This window comes from Carcharhinus amblyrhynchos, chromosome 17 (assembly GCF_965287045.1).
Source record: "Carcharhinus amblyrhynchos chromosome 17, sCarAmb.v2.hapA, whole genome shotgun sequence".
NCBI classification, from domain to species: Eukaryota; Metazoa; Chordata; class Chondrichthyes; order Carcharhiniformes; family Carcharhinidae; genus Carcharhinus; species Carcharhinus amblyrhynchos.
Window position 1 is genome coordinate 38,050,302 of NC_137340.1, and position 21,510 is coordinate 38,071,811.

The window sequence follows — 21,510 nt, forward strand, 5'->3', positions numbered from 1 at the left end:
GTGCAGTAGTCAGTCCTACTGATATAGTCATAGATGGATACATTTGCAGCAGGCAGGTTAGTGAGCATGAGGTCAAGTATGTTTTTCCCTGTTGTTGGTTCCCTCATCACTTGTGGCAGAACCAGTCTAGCAGTTATGTCCTTTTAGGACTCGGTGATCTTGGTCTGTGGTGGTGCTACCGAGTCACAGATGTTGAAGTGCCCCACCTAGAGTACATTCTGTGCCCTTACCACTCCTAGTACATTTTCCTAGTAGAATTCAACATGGAGGATTCATCTGCTGAGGGGGGACAGTACCCTGTACCCAGTTTCCTTGACCATGTTTTTTTACTTGGTGCCTTGAGACTTTATGGGGTCCAGATTCACTGTTGAGCAATTCCCTTCAATTATGTACACTATATGGCCAGCTCTGCTGGGTCAGTTCTGCCAGTAGGAAAGGATATACTTAGGGATGGTGACAGTGGTGTCTGGGACATTAACTGTGAGATTTCACGAGTATAACCTCATCAGACTGTTGCTTGACAATCTGTGAGATAGTTCTCCCAATTTTGGTACGAGCCCCAGATTTTAGGAAGGCGGATGCATAGTTGACAGGACTGTGTTTGCAATTGTCATTTTTGGTGCCTGGGCTGATGCTGAATCCTAAAGGACACAGCTGCTAGATTGAGAGAACCATCAGGACGGAAATGTTATCCTCGCCAACCTACTCACCAAGACAATATCAATAGCAGTGATCATCACACCATCCTTGAGGACACTAAGTTCCATCTTCACATTGGGGATATGCTCCCTTGTGTAGTTTGGCATTCTTACCATGGTAAATGGGATACACTTTGAACAGATCAAGTATCTCAATACTGGGCACTGATCAGGCACTGTGGGTTATCAGCCTCAGTAAGCAGTCTCACAACACCAGGTTAAAGTCCAACAAGTTTATTTCATAGTAAAGCCACTAGCTTTCGGGGTTTGCCCCTTCGTTAGGTGAGTGGAGAGTTCTGTTCTGAACACTAAATCAATTAAACTTGTTGGACTTTAACCTGATGCTGTGAGACTTTTTACTGTGTTTACCCCAGTCCAACGCCAGCATCTCCACATCATGGCTATCAGCCACAGCAAAACTGTACTCAACTGCAATCTGTAACTCATGGCCTGGCATGCCCAATCACACTAACATTACAACCATCCAGCTTCTGTCCTTTTTACTGTATTTGTAGTGGTTTGATACAATTCAGTGGCTTTTAAGAGTCAACCACATTGCTGAGGTTCTGGGCCAGATTTTGTTCCCTACAGGGCATTGGTGAACTGGAGATTTTCCTTATAACAATTGACAATGGTTTTGTGGTCATAATTAAGACTATTAATTCCAGATTTTTACTGAATTCAAATTCCACCATCTGTTTTGGTAGGATTACGAACCCAGGTCCCCAGGGTGGATTACCAGTCCAGTGACAATACCACTAGCCCACCATAAATCAGGAACTACCTCAAGGAACATCTGTTAAGAGTTAAGGCACACACAAGATTGGAAGTAGCTGCATCAGCATAATGAGTAGGTCCAACTCAGTCTAGTGAATGATGTTAGAAGTATTTTGAAGAATGACTGGAACAAAGCAATGTAGAATCAGCAGCTCCAGGAAGCAAGCAGATAGTAGCAAAGCAGTAATTCTAAGCAGCATGGAAGTAGAATCCAGAACTTGATGGTTGCCAGCAAGAATGAGTTACAGATAGCTTAGTGTGGAGTAATAGTCCCGGAAAAGGAAAATTAAGAATATGCAGAAGTAGGTCAGGCAATAAACTAATGGCGTGTATGTTGCAGATCATTTGCAAATGTGATGTGACAAAAATCTTTTTCACATGGGTGGTTCGTGTTTGAAATACAATGCCTGCACATGTGGTGGAGGCAGGTTCAATCAAGTCATTCAAGCGGGCATTAGAGAGTACTTGAATAGAAACAATGTGCAGGGGTATTGAATGGCACTATGCGTTCAAAGAGCCAGTGCAGACATGTTGGACCAAATGGTCTCCTTCTGTGCAGCAACAAGTCTGATGTCTCATTCACTTCTGTTGCTATTTGATTTATATTTCATACAACATTAGTGTCAGATGTGCTCCTGAGACATTTTCATAAGTAAAACTAAACAGAATGCATGATTGTCAAAGTTGGCCTCAGAATAGGAAAGCAATATACAATCAATTTTAAACATTGAAGTATTTATTGTATCCTATCCTTGCTTCTGAGATATCTAACACTTGCTGCAAGGGTCTATCTGAGAAAAAGAACATTTTTATTACTTTAGAACATAAGGAAATTGGTTGAAACTTACTGTAGCATGATTTTTACTTCTATTGCCACTTTTCTGCAAAATGTTTCAAATGGAAATATATTATGTGTTATTCATATACTTGAGTCCACTATATGAAAATTGTAATGTAAATGTGTCTGATGGGGTGGCACAGTAGTTAGCGCTGCTGCCTCAAACACCTGGGGTCGTTTCCTGACTCGGGTCACTGTGTGGAGTTTGCACATTCTCGCCGTGTCTGTGTGAGTTTCCTCCGGGTGCTCTAGTTTCCTCTCACACTCCAAAGATGTGCTTGTTCAGTTGATTGGCCATGTTAAATTAATCCTAGTGTCAGGGCGATTAGCAGGGTAACTATGAAGGATTGCAGGAAAAGGGTCTGGGTGGGATTGTGTTTGGTGCAGACTCGATGAGCCAAATGGCTGCCTTCTGCACCGTAGGGATTCTATGATTCCATGATAAGATTTCCCTAATTTTAGTTAGGCATTTCTTAATATAGTTTAAAAATAATATAGTGACTGTGCAGACAATGCTTTATTTTTATTATAATTGCCTAAGAATTTGCAAGCCATAAAAATGGTTTCATTTTTATACTATATAAATAGACCCAGCAATTATTTACTTAACTCATTGAATTAAGCTATTTCCCTCAGTACATCAAAGTATCGATAATAGCGCAGAGAATTGTGTGAACAGATTGACTTCAAAACCTAACTCAGTGTGTGACTACACGCTGAGAATATGACATCAGAAAGACTGCGCAAAAGAATGGAATCTCCAGTTGAACGCAATTGTATGTGTATATATAATAAATGTATATACATATAGTATGTGGACAGCCATACTGGAGAACCCAATCAGGTGGTCTTTCGTTTTAATTTATTGCTTTGAATACAGGCAATGATTGTAACTGTGTGATGATCTGATTTAAAATAGGGGGCTTTGTTTTGCACATCTTGCAAAATCATAGTGATCAGTGGAAATTTAAACAAATTGCTCTTTTTATTAAATCATGGGACGTGGGCATCACTGACCATCCCTACACAACTGAGTATCTTGCTGAGTCTTTTCAGGGGGGAAAAGGTCACCCATATTGCTCTGGGTCTGGAATCACATATAAGAAACATTGAAACAGCCTAGAAGATCATTTAGCTTCGTGTGGCCATATAGGCTGACAAAGAGTTCTCCACTTAATTCCATATTCAAGCTTTTGGTCTGTAGGTTATGGTACCACAAAGAGGATTTCAACCATCACCAACCTTTCAGGAAGTGAATTCAAAATCCCCACCAGCTTCTAGATGTAAAAGAAATTCCTCTCTAATCCTGTACTTAAATCTAAGCTCTCTGGTTAATGACCTTTCTGCTGAAATAGGTTCTTTCTACACACTCCATCTAAGCCCCTCAAAATTTTATACATTTCAATGAAATCTTTCCTCAGCCTCCTCTGCTCCAAAGTAAACAATCCTATCCAATCCAATTTTTTTTCAGTGTTAAAATTATCCACTCCTAGTGATATTCTGGTAAATTTCCTCTATACCCTCTAATGTGATTGCATGCTTCTTGTAATCTACACAGGACATGGCTTGCAGGACCCTTCTTTGATGTATGTGGGCTTTGAATGAAATCTTCACTCTGAACTACGCACACTTTCCTTCCACCAGATAGCAACGCTTTTTGGGCAGTGGCAACATGTAGGTAATTATAGCACAAAATTAAAATTGCCTAAAAATCATTCCCAAAGTTTGACCCATTTGGCATTCCTTGCCCAACCAAATCCCAATCCCAATCCCAAGTAAAATTCCCCATCTCGAATCAGAAAGATCTCATAGTTCTGGCTATCTGAGTCTTTCACAGCACACAGCCAAGTGAGGGATATCTGGTAGACTACATCACTAAGTAGTCCTGACTGCCTCGTTCTTCCTGAGCTTCAAGCAGAATCCATTCATTCCATTTTACAGTTGGCCCATGTCCAACAAGTGCCATGTGCATGTTTGTTCCGGAGTGGATTGTCTTTCTTCTTGGGTAAGATGCATTTTGAAGTTAATTGAGATTACTGCAATCGATTACGATTTGCAACATCCACTGTTTTTGAACATATCTTGATTTCTCGGTGAAGCCTGAAGTCCAGCATCATAGAACTTGATCGTTCACCTAGATTTCAGCACACCTACTTACTCCTGTATTATGGCCTGCAGTGCCTGTCATCCGTTCTTTATTGGACATAAATTTTAACCTGAAAATTTACACTTAAATCTAATGGTGCAGTAGACAGATCGAATGGCAGATCTATAACAATCCAGTTGTAAACAGTAACCTGAACATTTTCTTAAACAAATCAATATTTTATCTCCAGTGAGCCAGTGGATGGGAAATATATGACTGAAATGTGGATGGTCAGCTCCGTAACATTCACTCATGTAGCTTTATGGGTAGAATGAATTCTTAATCCTTGGAGGCTCAATGATGAGTTTGCATCTGGTTCAGTGAGTCCAAGACTAGAATGCTTTTCCCCCCTAGACAGCCTGAGATGTATTTATGTGCTATATGAAGAGGTGAATTTAGACATTCTAAATCCGAATCAAAAGCAGAAAATGCTGAAAAATCTCAGCAGCTCTGACAGCATCTGTGGAAAGAAAACACAGCCAACATTTCGAGTCAGAATGTCCCTTCATCACTGTTAAATCAGGGTGGCATGGTGGTTAGCACTGCTGCCTCACAGCACCAGGGACTCAGGTTCGATTCCCAGCTTGGGTCACTGTTTGTGTGGAGTCTGCGTGTTCTCCCTGTGACTGCATGGGCTTCCTCTGGGTGCTCTGGTTCCCTCCCACAGTCTGAAAGATGTGATGGTTAGGTGCATTGGCCATGCTAAGTTGTGGGCACAGTAAGAAGTCTCACTACATGAGGTTAAAGTCTGCAGGTTTATTTGGAATCACAATCTTTTGGAGCACTGCTCCTTCCTCAGGTGAGTCTAAATCCTAATCAAAAGCAGAAAATGACTGGCACCTCCACATCATGCTAAATTGTCCCTCAGTGTACCCAAACAGGTGCTGGAAAGTGTCAACTTGAAGAATTCCACAGTAACTTCATTACAGTGTTAATGTAAACCTCCTTGTGACTAATAAATAAACTTTTTTAATGTGCATCACATTTATATCATGACTATATGACATGCACATTGTTACATATTTCATACACAGTACTTACCTGAAAGGCAGTTTCAGTGAGTTTCTGTACCCAATCATCACAGTCGGTTTTCTCTGTTAAAAATGTATACAGTTTTCTGGTTGTCTCCACTGTAAAAGCGCCTGAATCATTGGAGCAGTTTTCAGAAACAACCGCAGATATTCTGACACAGTCACTCATTCGAATTAACTTTCTGTCCATCTTTCTTGTACCGTGCTTCTCTGAGAAAGTGGAACCTTCTTTGAACTCAAAGTATTCAAGTCGAGCAACAGAGTGAATGCTCTGGGAGTACAGAATAAGCCATACTCTCTTCCATTTCTGTGGAAGTAAAAATATGAACGCTAGTATAGAATATAGAACCAGGATGCACACATACACTTAACTTACACCATTCACTTGAGAATACTAAAGTCACGAAGTTCAAATCTCAATGAAAAGATGTACACAACGTTGACAGTGCTGTGAACAGTTCACAAACACACTGGCATTCAGTAAAGAAATAAGTGGGTTCCACTTGTGAAATTGTACCTGATTAATTATATTTGGAATAGGGCCTGGGTATGATGAAAAAAAAGGTGGGTCGGTGCAGGCTCGATTGGCCGAATGGCTCCTTTCAGCACTGTAGGGATTTTATGATTCTGTGCAGTAACGTCGTCCAGAAGTGCTGACCAACTTTTGTTTAATGTGCTGGTCAAACACTCAGATGGAGCACGAACCTCGTCTATGTGAATCACTGATTCGCAAGGCTTTTGCGCAAAATACAAAGATGTAGTTCATCTCCGTCACAAAATCACGCTGTTTTTTTCAGTTATGTAGCACAGATAGATGTATTGTCTCGCTTACTGAGCATCGTTGCGGTTGCAGAACCGTATAAACATTTACAGCGCATATCGTCTGTAGTAAACAAGCAAGTCAAAGTACAGATACAAATACAATAAATATCTCTAAAATCAATGTGCATTGCTAGAAATGCCCCTTTTGTTGGGAGATACATCTACGGTTATGAGTTATCCTGGCATCTGAGATCAGGTCTGGGTGGAACAAGTTTGTCTCTGCATCCCGTACCTAGCGCAAGAAGTGCGTTGTGAATGGAATTAAATACCTTCCTGAACTTCTGCTGTTGCATGTAGAGCAGCCCTTCTTTCACCGCGTCTTCCATCTCTGTATATTGTCCCTTTGGGGGCCAGTCTTCAATTAGGTTGTGGCGGATATGCTTCGTTTCCGCTTTGAGTTTCCGTTAGTTTCCAAATGCAAAAAAAAACACCAAAGGTGGCGGGGGCGGGACGCTCTTTTCATTTTAAACATTGAAATGGGGGTGTTTAGCAGTGGCTGTGTGGCAGAGACCTGCTGAATGAGTACTAAAACTGGCTGTGGCTTATTATGGGCAAAGTCACGAAATATCTGATTGTAGCGTATAGCTAATTTCCGATGATCATAATTTCAACTTGCCTTACCCTACAAGTTAGTTTAGGTACAGCACTCAAAGTACTGATTAGATCCACAAGATCTAAGACTTCCACAAGGTGTGGGTTGCTCTGGTTGGCACTCTGCTCCCGCATCAATGACCCGAAAATGGTGAGTCACCTTTTTAAAATGATGAGTATCCTTTCAGTTGGGCTGGAAATGGGCATCAATGCCATGTTTGTTCACAAACAGCTTGTTGCTATTTGTAGAAGTTAGTTGAAGTACTGTTCCTCAAACAATCTCTTTAATGAGCACCAGCCGGCATTTACAGTGGCAATCAGCAGCTTCATAAGCCTATGGGTGGTCATTCCTAGCACTGCCATCAAGAGCAGCATGGTGACACAGTGGTTAACACTGCTACCTCACAGCGCCAGAGACCCGGGTTTGACTCCCAGCTTGTGTCATTGTTTGTGTGGAGTCTGCAAGTTCTACCCGTGTCTGCGTGGGTTTCCTCCAGGTCCTCCGGTTTCCTCCCACAGTCTGAAAGACGTATTGGTTAGATGCATTGGTCATGCTAAATTCTCCCTCAGTGTACTGAACATGAGCCAGAGTGTGGCAACCAGGGGATTTTCACAGTAACTTCATTGCAATATTAATGTAAGCCTTCTTGTGAAACAAATAAATAAACTTTAAACTCTTATCAAGATTATGTCTTGTGTTAAATGCAGGACAACTTGGCATTTCAGCTTCACACTCAATCTTGGCCACCTTTTTAATGCGTAAAATGTTTGGTGAAAGTCACATCTCAGTAACTATCACCTTGGAGAAGCTGAAACAAGCACTCTATAAATAACTCGTCACTGCTCTGAGTGTACAAAGTGCGTTTCGCTGTTACCAAGATATACAAACATCACCATGAAGTTGTTTTGGGTTTGCTGTGAAAATGGTAGCGCAACTCCTTAAAACAATTGAGTGTTCAACCCTTTACCAGGCTATAATTTTGTTGAACGGATGATATCAGAACAACCAACTGTTATAAATCTCCTGGGCCTGAACTTTTGGGATTTTAAAAAATCATTTAAGGGATTGGCATCATGGACTAGGTCAACATTTATTGCCCATCCCTAGTTGCCATTGAGAAGGTGGTGGTGAACTGCCTTCTTGAAATGCTACAATTCCTGAGGTGTAGGTACACCCACAGTGCTGTTGGGGAGGGAATTCCAGGATTTTGATGCAGCAACAGTGAAGGAACAGTGACATATTTCCAAGTCAGGATGATGAGTGACGTGGAAGGAAATTTCCAGATGGTGATGCTCCCTTGTATCTGCTGCCTTGTCCATCTAGATGGAGTGGCCATGGATTTGGAAGGTGCTGCCTAAGGAACCTTGATGAATTGCTGCAGTGCACCTTGTAGATGGGGCACACTGCTGCCACTGTTCGTTGGTGGAGAAGGGTGCTAATTTTGTGGAAGGGGAGGCAATTGACCCTGAATGGAGCTTCTTGAATGTTGTTGGAGCTGTGCTCATCCAGACGAGAGGGGAGTATTCCATCACACTCCTGACTTCTTTCTTGTAGATAGTTGTCAGGCTTTGGTGAGTCAGGAAATGAATTACTCATTGCAGGATCTTGACCCCTCTTACCGGAGAATCTGTGGGGAACACAATTCTGCCAACTCCGACATTCTCATTGAGCTTGACTGGCAACAGCAATGGCTTTCACCTTGTGGAGCTGTCAGCCATTTAGATTAGCTGTCAGCTGTCCAGCCCATCCAGGCACAGTGACCGGGAGAGGAACTGCAGCAACATGACTGGGACTAAGTGTCAGGACGAGAAGGCAGGAAAAATGGCAGGGGTCTCAGGGAGGAGAGGGTTAGGGACACCTGGGGGAATTGTGAGGGGAGTGATTGGGATATTGATGTGTAGGTCAAGGATCTGAAGCTGCCTGGTCCTTGAGGGGAGAGTGCCCCAAGCAAAGGGACTTCTGATGGGGGTGCCTCCCATCTTCCCGTCCAGGAGCAAGGATTTAAAATTTTGCCATTACTTCTGGAGACTGCCGGTCTAAAAATGGAGGCTGGATAGGAAAATGCCCTTAAGTGGCCTTAGGTGGGGTAAGGGCAGGCTTCCAATCTGATGGCCTGCCCACCCCTCTGTAAAATTTCTTCCAGGTTCACTCAGGAAGAGAGCAGCATAACTTCAATCAATAGCTGCACTAATGTGGAAATGATGGTTTGCATTAAAGATACAGTGACATGGATACATTTTCTACCTCCTGTCTGGACGGTAGGATGCCATGACAGAATTCACCTGGTTTTCGTCCCATTGATTTGAAACATACTTTTTAGCCAACACTACAGCCATACTGTGAATGTAGTGCATGTGGGGGTTAAAAATTCAAAAATGAGCCACCTGATCTGAAGCCGCATACTTCTGATTTTAATAGAAGCAGATAGAGATTGAGTGACAAGTTGTGTCTCAGGATTGATCATTAAAATACTTGAAGAAGTCTACCTGCTTTCAGTTTAGTTAAAATGTGGTATTTGTTTGCTAGTACAGCACGTGAGTAAAAAGTGATGTTTATTTATTCATTGCAAGTAAGCTTACATTCACTCCGCAATGAAGTTACTGTGAAAGTCCCCTAATCGCCACTCTTGGGTGTCTGTTTGGGTACACTGAGGGAGAATTTAGCATGGCCAATTCACCCAATCTGCACATCTTTCAGACTGTGGGAAGAAACCAGAGCACCCAGAGGAAATGCAGACATGGGGAGAATGTGCAAACTCCACACAGACAGTGACCCAAACTAGGAATTGAACCCAAGCCCCTGGTGTTGTGAGGCAGCAGTGCTAACCACCGTGCCGCCCCTTATTGCTCAAAATGGAATCATGCTGTCGAAGCTTCTCGTCATGCACTGATGACTCCAAGATAAAACGTTTTGACAATATGTCTTTTTGCAACAGTTCTTCATTTTTAGTATTCACCATTTTGAGTTTGCTGGACCTCCAGAAACTTAGCAGATGTAGGGGCCAAATTCTCACATAAGTAACCTAACAGCGCTGTTTAAGCTTGGTGAAGCAAAATCACACCATGCTTTCCACCATGTTATTGGATTCCCTTGATCAGCTAACCCCCACCCTCACTGACTGGTGTCTAGACCCTTTGATCAGTCAATCCTTCAGGTGGCCCCCAAGTCTGACCCTCATTCCAGACTTATCTCTGTTTTGCTCCCCAACTGTTTTCTGCCTAGCAGCTATCTGTCTGCAGATGTTAAACCTGCTGAAAAATATAATAAACCCAATCCTGTTTAGTGGTAGGTATTTGGAATGTGCAGCTTGGGGTGGTGATGCAGCAGAACAATAGGGGTGTTTAAGGGACTTTTAGATAAGAACATGAATATGCAAGGAATAGAGGGATATGGACCAAGGGCAGGCAGAAGGGATTAGTTTAATTTGGCATCATGTTTGGCACAACCTCGTGGGCCAAAGGGCCTGTTCCTATGCTATACTGCTCTATGCTTTATGCTAACAAATTCATCAGAACTTCTAGAAAAGCTGTACTTCTGGATTTACAAGCCACAGATTCTATTTCCCCCAGCACCAAGGCTACCCACCCCTGTTCTCTACCAGCCTTCCAGTTATTACCATGGCCGATATGTCTTAAATGTCCCAAACCTGTTCAGTTCCATTGCTGGTTGAGGCTGTGAGTAGTTGGTATACCCCATCAGCAGGGAAACTAAACCTTTGTCCCTAATTCAGACCTTCCAAAAAGACAATTGTACATGCACATTCACTTTTGAGCAGCCTTGGGGAGGAGGCTAACAGCTGCCATCGCCCACAATAGCAAAAAGGCAGCTTTACTTCTGTAGAACATGTGTTTCCTCCGGGTGCTCTCACAGTCCAAAGCTGAGCGGGTTAGGTGAATTGGCCATGCCAAATTGACCTTGGTGTCAGGGGATTAGCAAGGTAAATATGTGGGGGCTACGGGAATAGGGCCTGGGTGGGATTGTGGCCATTGTAGACTCAATGGGCCGAACTACCTCCTTCTGCACTGTAGGGATTCTCGGATTCTAGGATTTCAGGAACTAGCTTCATTAATACAACTGGCAAGGCAAAACAACTTAAAAAGGCAATTGTGTTTTGAACGGGATAATTTTTCACCTATCACCTGGCTAAGCTTACATATGCTTCACTTCACCTTCACACGCTTAGCACTGCTAAAAGCCTCATACCTACACTATACAGTTTGTGCACACTTCCAATTGCACAACAATTGCACAACTGCCAGTTCAGCCAATTGCACAACATTCTGACACATTTTCTCCTTCCTTGCAGAAACTGATACACAACCAATGGCAGCAGGAACTAACAGGAGGTTAAGAAACATGCCAGTATGCTTCTCTCGACTATATCATCAGAAAATACAACATCAGGTTCCACATCGTGTACCAACAATACTGAGTTCTATCTCTCTAGCACTCCTTTGGATCCCTCAACTCTCTGATTTGTTGCAATGCTTATGCAACATTTAATATTGATTAGCAGAAATTTCCATCAACTAAATATCTAGAAGGCTGAAGCCATTTTTTATGTCCTCAAGAACAAACATCTGTCTCTGTTCATGGTTTCCATCCATGGAACTGTCATAAGCTGAGTAAGGCCATTCCCAATCTTCACATTATGCATGGCTGCAATGTGTGTTTTCAAGCACATGCACTCCAGCACCATGACTACATAGTTCCATTTCCATATCACCACTGGACTCTGACCTTTCCTCAGCTCATTGCTACTGAAACCTCATCCAAACCTTTGTTATCTCTAAACTTGATTATTCTAGTGTTTGCCTGGCTGGGCCCCAATCTTTCAACCAAAATAAGCCTGTTAGATATCTGCACTCCTTCAGTTCTGGCCTCTTACAACATTCCTGATTTTAACCCACTGCCCCACCACTGGGGGCAATCTTGGTTTGAGTAGAGTTGGCTCTAAGTTCTGATTTCCTTTTCTAAAGATCCCAATGTTTTTGTCTTCTTTCCTCTTTTAAAATGGCCCTAAAAGACTAGCTCTTTTATCAAACTTCTGGTTGCCTTTCCTGATTTTCTTTGTATGATTCATTGACAAAGATGTCAAAAATGTTTTCCATTTATCACCTTCTTGTTAAGAACGTTAGGACTTTTCAGCACATTGTTACGAACCACACTGCTGTTAAATGTGAGGATATCTCAAAATCCAGGAGGGTAATATGGAAAACCGGTTCATAGTGGTTTATGTATTATTTTGGTATTGTGTGAAGAATGATGTACAACCCAGTGACGAAACAGACCAGTTGTTGTGTGAACAATTAATAAAAAATATTAATTAGCTTAATAGAGAAACAAAATCACACACAACTGGAGGACTATAATGCTCAACGTCACTTAAGAATACCGATGGCTATGCGCACATAATTATACATTAAACTGTCCCTGAGTTCCCAAAGCTCCCTATGTTTACCTAAACTCTGACATACCCCTTTCCCCAGACAACATCCAATATTCAGTGACTGTGTGAACTAAATCCAGTGCAATAATTACCACAGCCAGGTTAAGGTGGTTGTGTCTGAGAAATTGTCCTCTGGTCCAGTAAAGGTGGAAAATGGCCACTTCTCTCAGGAGACTATAGCTGCAACTTGCTGCAAATCTGTTATTAGTTGTCTCTTTCCCCTTTTCTTCTTAGTGTCCTGCATTTATACGTTTCTTCCTCTTTGATTTTATCACCCTGTGGAGTCAGCTTTTGGCAGTTATATCACAATTTCCTTACGTCTCCACTTTGAAGTTGCCATTCCTATAGCTCCACTGTTCTTTCATGTCACATAATTTTTTCCTCGTCCGCCTCTAATCAACTCCCTAGCTTGACTTTGTTTTCTTTTAATCTTAATTTTCCCAACCATTAAAAATATTAAAGGACTATATAGATGTAAATTATTGTTATTTCATTGATAAATTTGATTTGGAATGTTTCGTTTTTGTTGGTTTTTATTGTGGTCAAGAGAATCATGTCTCTGTGGCACCCTGGTCCATTCCTCCATTAACCCAAACCTTCATCCCCATTCCCATCCCAGAGCACCTTCCCATGCAATCACAGAATGTGTAACACTTGCTCCTTTTACCTCATCACTTTTCAAAGCTCTTAACACTCCTTTCAGGTGAAGCAGCATTTCACTTTAATTTGGTCTACTGTATTCGCTGCTCCCATTGTGGTTTTGTCGACTTTGCGGAGATTAAAAGTAGACTGAGGAATCACTTTATAGAAACCTTCACTCAGTCGGCAAGCATGATCCCCAACCTTCCTGTTGCTTGCCAATTGAACTCATCATCTTGATCTTATGACTCCATGTCTGTCCTTGGCTTGCTACAATGTTCCAGTGAAATCCAACATGAAGTAGAACAACTCATTTTCAATTAGACACATTTCAACCTTCTGGACTGAACATTGAGCTTAACAACTTTAGACTGTAAACTATCTCCTCCATTTTGACCCTTTTTTTGTATGTTCCAATGAAGACCCTCCCCTATGAGGTGAGATTGAGTAAACTAGGGTTGTTCTCCCTGTAAAGACTGAGGTTGAGCAGCGGCTTAATAGAAATTTATATAATTATGAAGGGCATAGATAGGGTGAACAGTTGGAAGCTTTTTCCCAGGTCAGAAATGACAAACACAAGGGGTCACAAATTTGGGAATAGAGGGATACAAACGGACGGTCTAGTTAGGAACATATGATCGGTGCAGGCTTAGAGGGCCGGAGGGCCTGTTCCTGTGCTGCATTGTTCTTTGTTCATAAGAAAGATAACTAAAGATCTCTATTTGAAGAGAGATGGCTTCATTGCATTCCCTCTCATCAATGATAAAGATGCAGAACAAACACGGGAGTTTGCGAGGATTGCAGTCTTTCGCATCACGAGGATGCCATTGACTGTGCACATGTTGCTTTGTGTGTTTTACATGTTAACTTTGCTATGCATTGGAACTGAAAAGGATTCCACTCTGTCAAAGTCTAAATGGTAGTGCCAACAGGCAGATCAATGTCCCTGTGTCCTGGTAGTAGTCATGATGCATTGATTCTGTGGCATTCTTTTGTTCTATCTGCATTTCAGACACCACAGCAGGCCAAAGGCTGACTACTGGATGACAAAGGCTATCCACAGACTTCTGTTTATAACCTACATATGTATCTAAAGCATACGTACAGTGAGCATCATTGATGCTACAAGACATGTGATCCAGCAGATCACTGAAATGCTGAAGCAACAACTCCTCTGTCTGGTCTGCTTGAGCAATCCTGCATTACTCAACTGAATAGCTCTCAAAATCTTTAGCGGTATCCTGCATAACCTTGTCATCATGGGAGACCAGTCTTAATCGGCATCTATTAGGGTGAGAAGTTGAGGAGCAGGAGCAAGAGAAGGAGGATGTGAATGTGGAAAAGGAAGAAGAGTGGAGAGCTAGCTTCTTTCTTCCCAGTTTGTGTATGTGGACGTAATTCAGGTGTGATACCAATAACCTCATCCCCAATTTCCTGCTGAAAAACAATTCCATCTTCCTTATCTCCCCCCGTAACTGACCATCGCATTATCCAAACAGCAAAATACTGTGAAAACTGGAAATCTGAAATAAAAACAGAAAATACTGGATAAACTCAAGCAGGTCTGGCGACGTCTGTGGAGCGAGGAGCAGAGTTAATGTTTTGAGTCCATATGACTCTTCTTTAGAGTTGAAGAGGGGCAGAAATGTAATGGATTATATATTTGCAGGGGGATGGAGAAAGTGGAGTAGAATAGAAGGTCAGGGATAGGTCAGAGCTCAGGAGAGATTGACAAAGATCTGATGGACATAAGACAAAAGGGAGTGTTGATGGTAACATTAAAGACTAAAGAAAATGCTGATTGTGACACAAAGGTAAGATTGCAGACTATGTGAATAAAACAAAGCAAAACTAAAGAACAAGTGACAGATGGTCTTTACCATCTTTTTCACCTATACTGCTACCTTTAAGGATCTGTGGACTTGCACACCCAGAACCCTCTGTTTCTCTAAACCCCTGATGGTTCTGCCATTTATTGTGTAGCTCCCCCCACATTAGATCTACCAAAATGCATCATTTCACATTTATCTGGTTTAAATTCCATCTGCTATTTCTCCGCCCAATTTTCCAGCCTATCTATATCCTGCTGTAATCTCTGACAATGTTCATCACAATTCGCAACTCCATCAATCTTTGTGCCATCCGCAAACTTACTAATCAGACCAGCTACATCTTCTTCCAAATCATTTCTCTATATCACAAACAGCAGGGGTCCCACTACAGACCCCTGCTGAACATCACTGGTCACAAACATCCAATCAGATTGCTACCCTCTGTCTTCTAAGGCCAAGCCAGTTCTGTACCCATCTGGCTAGTTCACCTTTGATACCATGAGATTTAACCTTTTGCACCAGCCTGCCATGAGGGACCTTGTCAAATGCTTTACTAAAATCCATGTGGATGACATCCATGGCCCTTCCCTTGTCAATCATTTTTGTCACCTCCTGAAAAAAGTCAACCAAATTCGTGAGGCATGACAGTTATTGCAAATTGAGAATGTTGCTAATACACTATGATGTTGAGTTGCTGGCATTGGACTGGTTAGGCACAGTAAGTAGTCTTACAACACCAGGTTAAAATCCAACAGGTTTATATGGTAGCACGAGCTCACGGAGTGCCGCTCCTTCTTCAGGTGAGTGCTACTTTAAACTGGTGTTGCAATATCCCATGAACAGCCTAGAAAGCGCCAGATGCATAAAAGCCCATTGTTGCACTCACAATCGTGTTCTTTGCCCCACTACGAGGTTAAAATTATACCTATATTATTGTACCTACATAAATGCCATGTTAATTACTGATGTTAGTTATTTTGACACACAGATCATCATTTCTTCATATTTCACATAGATCTGAGATTACTTATTTAGCTTCTGCCCTAACACCACCCATCTTGCTTTCATCAATAGGTGATCTTCCCATTTAAGCTTCACCACCTGACTTTGCACAAGCCCCTCTAGTTGTTTTTCGAAAAGGAGCAGTTCTCCCCAGATTACCCTTTGCCTTCATATTAATATCCAGTAAAAAAATTATCAGCGTAAATAAACACACTTTTAAAATTGATGTTTTGTTGGAAATTCTATTCTGCAGCCAACTGTGCATCTGATGTAGCTCCCAACACTCTGGGACGGTGAAAAATGTGGTTTTAGGTTCTTGCCAGACTCTCGAAGGAGCCTCATTAGCTCATGCAAACCAGAGTACGATGATGTATTTGATTTGATTTATTATTGTCACAATTATTAACATACAGTGAAAAGTATTGTTTCTTGTGCACCATGCAGACAAAGCATACTGTTCATTGAGAAGGAAATGAGAGAGTGCAGAGTAGTGTTACAGTCATAGCTAGGGTGTAGAGAAAGATCAACGTAATGCAAGGTAAGTCCATTCAAAAGTCTGACAGCAGCAGGGAAGGAGCTGTTCTTGATTCAGTTGGTACGTGACCTCAGACTTTTGTATCTTTTTCCCAACAGAAGAAGATGGAAGAGAGAATGTCCAGGGTGCATGGGGTCCTTAATTATGTTGGCTGCTTTGCTGAGGCAGCGGGAAGTGTAGACAGAGTCAATGGATGGGAGGCGGGTTTGCGATATGGATTGGGCTACATTCACGACCTTCTGTAGTTTCTTGCAGTCTTGGGCAGAGCAGGAGCCATACCAAGCTGTGGTACAACCAGAAAGAATGCTTTCCATGTTGCATCTGTAAAAGTTAATGAGAGTTGTAGCTGACATGCCAAATTTCCCTAGTCTTCTGAGATGGTAGAGGCGTTATAATTAGGACCCTTGTAAAATTTTGAAGTAGCAATGCGCAGATCATGTAATAGACAAGCTCTACCCATTTGTTCTCTCCTCTGCTCTTAAATTTATCTGGACTGGCTGAGCACTGTGGAAGAACAATCAGGTTTTCCATTCTCCCCTTCAATAAGCTGTACTAAATGTCTGAGCAAGTCAACGATGGAATTTCTGTCAGGTCCCACCATGAATATAGTTTGGGCTGCCAAATTGATTCAATCTGGTTGGCCATGTACTCAAACAATCTGTCTCTCACACTGATGGAAGTGGTTGCTTCACAGTTGACCCCAATGTTTCACACCCATATAAGCCTGTCAACCAAGCATACTTTTTCATTAGCTTGCTGATTGTAACCAGGTTAAGTTTTCAGTTGGTTGAGCAGTTTGACATGTTGTTAAAACATTTGTTGCATTGTTGCCATTTGTCATTTGATTGCAGTTACCAGCCTGATTGATTTTACTGCTGGGATTTATGAATCAGTTCATATATTCAATTGAGCACCATCATTTGTTATAGTTTTGTATCTTTCCAGGGGCTTTGCTAGTGCTTTATCTTGATTTTAAACTATATTTTAAACTCTCACAGATCATTGTAAACTTGCTACTAGCTCTGTAATCATCACATAGCTGGAATATCAGATCTTCACGAGTTGCCATTTACCTTGTTTTTTTTTAAATTAATTCCTGGGACATGGGCATCGCTGGCTGGCCAGCAATTATTACCCATCCCTAGTTGCCCGAGGGCAGTTGAGGGTTACCCCATTGCTGTGGATCTGGCACCACATGTAGGCCAGACCGGGTAAGGATGGCAGATTTCCTTCCCTAAAGGACATTAGTGAACCAGATGTGTTTTTCTGACAATCGACAATGGTTTCATAGTGATCAATAGATTCTTAATTACAGATTTTTTTATTGAATTCAAATTCCACCATCTGCCATGATGGGATTTGAAACTGTGTCCCCAGAACATTAGCTAAGTGTCTGGATTAATAGCCTAGCGATTATACCACAAGGCCATTGCCTCCCCTAAATAATGCCATTGTTTGTATCTATCAATGCTTCACCTAATTATTTCTGAGTAAATGATGTGAAGGAATGGAGAAGTTGTCCTTAAGTTTCTAATTCTAATGCCTTAACATTTATTTTTCCTTAATTCTTGTTTCTTTTTATTTACAAGCCTAATTTTTCTTTCCATCTAACACCGTTCATGAACCTGGCTGCTATTCTTAAATTGAAATTTAACTGCTGAAAATTGATACATGGTTAACTGAAAATCAACTTTGCAGATGAATGTCATCTCCCATTTCACCTTCAGAACCTTGGAAGAAGTGCAGCAGAAAACACATGAGCTGGCATTAAAGGGTCCCTACCACAATCTGTCAAAATTATGGTGGCAAACTGGGAGAAGCTCAATATCAGATAAATCAGATAAACATCCGATAAATCATTTTAATGCAGAAAAGGGCAGGTAGACACCAGACTGAGTGAGATGTAGATTGAGTGAGGAATTGGAAATTTGGTTCAGGTGAGAATTTCTTTTCTTTTGTTTTTTGTTCTGGTAAGCTTTTCTTAACTTTAAATTTCAATGAAGAATTAGATTCTTTCTTTCAAACGTTGTTTGTCAAATAGCCAATTAAACATAGAGCCGCTTGAAGTGGCAGTTATCTGTCAATCAGCTGAAAGTACTTGCCCTTAACGTGGGCAGAATTTTCCTCATAAATGGCAAAGGGGGTATTCTCTTACGTTGGTCCTGAAAGGGCAGGAACCCGATAAATATTCTCTTTAGTGTGGTTAATGGGCTTGGAGACTGATTCAATGGTCTCCTGCTATACAGCCTCTCCTCCGGCTAACTCAGCACTGGGTGGGCTCCACTACATGTCTTCACAGTCGCGGATCTGGCACGTTGGATCCCAAGGATCCAGGGAGCAACCAACCAACCCTTCAATGAAGAGGGGTATTCTCAGCCCTCCCAAACCAAGCAGGCAAAATGTGACCCCTCATTAAGCCCTCCTCCCCCTTAGATCCCCCACTCAGACTCCCTTTTGCCTTAGACCCTCACTCAGATTCCCTTTTGCCTTAGACCCCCATTCAGACTCCCATCCCCCTTAGACCCCCACTCAGGCTCCCATCCCCCTTAGACCCCAACTCAGACTCCCATCCCCCTTAGACCCCCCACTCAGAGTCTTTTCCTTCTTAGACCCCTACTCAGACTCCCATCCCCTTTAGAACCCCACTCAGACTCTCTTCCCCCTTAGACCCCCACTCAGATTCCCTTTCCCCTCACACCCCCACTCAGACTCCCTTTCCCCCCATACCCCCACTCAGATTCCCTTTCCCCTTACACCTCCACTCAGACACCCCTTTCTCCTCAGACCCTCCCATGCACTCCCCTTTCCCCTCAGACCTGTACGTAGCTCCCTTTCTCCCCAGACCCTGACACACACTCCCCTTTCCCCTCAGACCCAGACTTAGCCCCCTTCACCCCAGACCCTCGCACATACTCCCCTTTCCCCTCAGACCTGCACTTAGCCCCCTTCTCCCCCCAGACCCTTGCACACACTCCCTTTTCCCCTCAGACCCGCACTTAACTTCCGCCCCCCCCCCTCCCTCCAAGACCTTTGCACACACTTCCCTTTCCCCTCAGAGTCCCAAATAGGTCTCATTTCCTCTTTTACAAAGCAAGAACCACAGACTGTCAATCAGGCTTAGCTTGAGATTAGGATCAATAAAACCATTGCAGATGCATTATCGCTCAGATTGGCCATTTGAGATTGGCCAATCAAAGCCTTCACTGTGGCCTGGAAGAGGGGAGTGGAGGGTGGGTTCTGAGGTCCGAAGGGGGGATAGCGAGTCTGAGGAGGGTCTGAGGGGGAAGGGGAGTCTGAGGGTTTGGGTCCTGTCACCCTAATACCTAAATGCTGTGTTTTGGGGGGGGTGTGGGGTTACGTGTTATTTGTGGGAGTGGGGGTAGGCTGTCCCCCTTTTGATAAGGGGTTGGTGGTGCGCCCCTGGTCAGTGGGAGTTCGATAATCAAGCGTGGAGTTTGGTTTGCCCTTCAAAAATGATAGCCCTGTTTCAGAACGGCAGGGTTCGGCGGCAGATTGTCAGCAATGTATAAATTAGCATCTATCGAATGGGAGAATCCCAGCTGACAGACGTTGCAATGCCAATGGGAAACCCTCCAGTTTTCTTGCTGACATTGGCACTTAGTCCCAGTTTGGGTGTTTTTCTTATTTTCTTAATTTATTCTAGTTCAATGACATTTAGTTCTCTTTATTCTGATTAAATTTTTTGATCCTGTTTTAAGAATAACATGGGAGATTTTATTAGCGTTGCAGATGGTATTGTTGCCTGCCGCACAGTCTGTTTTAACCCTTATATGGTGGACAAATAACTATGAGTAGATGTCTTATTAGTACAACCAATATTTATTTAAACCCGCACAACCAATAATCACCAACCCAACCAACAATAAGTTATCTTACAGGAAAATACTAAAGTTCAAGTCCAATACAAGACCTTGACTTAACTTTGCGTGACTGGCAAGTACCCAAGCAGATATTGGGTCTTATCTGTGCGCTGGTCTCAGTAGTCGTCTGCGTAGTCTGGTCCTTTGGTTAGGTTTGGCACTCTGGCTCTGGTCTTCCTTCCTTCCTTCTCGGGTATGGTGGCTCTCCCCGTTCTGGTGATGTTCACCATTGTTGTAGCTTGTTCATGGGGTCAGAGAGAAAGAGAGATTCCTGGTTCCGCAGCACCCTTTATACCCCGTTGGATTTCACACCCCTTTTGGCCATTGCCAATCAATCAATCAGGACTTGATGACCCTGATCGATAAGAGTCCAATCAGGTGCTACCACACCGATCTCTGGGTGTGGCCCCAACTGCCATGTCTGTAGGTGCTGAGGCACATAGGTCACATACCTCTCTCCTAAATAAGGGGTCACGGTGCCCTTATGTCTGGTACACAACCCAGTATGACCCCAAAGTCTCTTTCATCCTGGAGATGAAACAAGTCAGTGTGACTATAAAGTCCCTTTCATCCTGGAGATGACGTATATCCAACAGGGTTGCAGCCTGTTTGTCTCTGTCTTTAAACTGCAGCCTGTCGGTTTAGTTTCTTGCCCAATTGTCCCAGAGTGCTTTACAAAATGCCATTTTAGATGGCCTGTTTGGCCACAGCATACCCCATTTAAATTATCTAAAGAAGTCAAATGATACAACACTGCAGTTAAACATAATCTCAAAATAAATCTTTGGCAGCTCCTCTTCTTAAAGAAACAAGTAGAAATAATCATAAAAGCAAACAGTATTGTAAATATACTGGAGTTCCAGCGTTACTTGAAGCATAGCTTAACATTTTGGGCCACTATCCCAGAACCAGCATCAGATTCTCTTGAAATAAAGTTTTTTTAACATTGCATATTGATTTTCGATGCTTATCAAAATGATGTCTATTGGTGTTGAAGACAGAGTACAGGAATGAGATAGAGAATCTGGTGAATTGGGATGGCAACAATAATCTCTCCCTCAATGTCAACAAGATGAAGGAGATTGAGATCGACTTCAGGAAGCATAAGGGAAAACATGCCCCTGTCTACATCAATGGGGATGAAGTAGAAAGGCTCGAGAGCTTCAAGTTTTTAGGTGTCCAGATCACCAACAACCTGTCCTGGTCCCCCCATGGTGACACTAATAGTTAAGAAAGCCCATCAATGCCTCTACCTTTTTGGAAGACTA

General features: G+C 42.5%; 1 protein-coding gene across 1 annotated transcript in view; it reads right to left on the reverse strand.

Moving 5' to 3' along the window:
• LOC145354218 (docking protein 1-like) overlaps positions 1 to 6,648 on the reverse strand; it is a 36,281-nt gene extending 29,633 nt beyond the window's left edge. Inside the window, exons 1-2 of the mRNA XM_080205300.1 lie at positions 6,582 to 6,648; positions 5,501 to 5,797 (exon numbers count right to left, since the gene is read on the reverse strand). Coding sequence (XP_080061426.1) covers positions 5,501 to 5,797; positions 6,582 to 6,638 — 354 coding nt within the window. The 5' untranslated portion in view covers positions 6,639 to 6,648. The remainder of the gene's footprint in view (positions 1 to 5,500; positions 5,798 to 6,581) is intronic.
• Between the last annotated feature and the right edge of the window lie 14,862 nt (positions 6,649 to 21,510).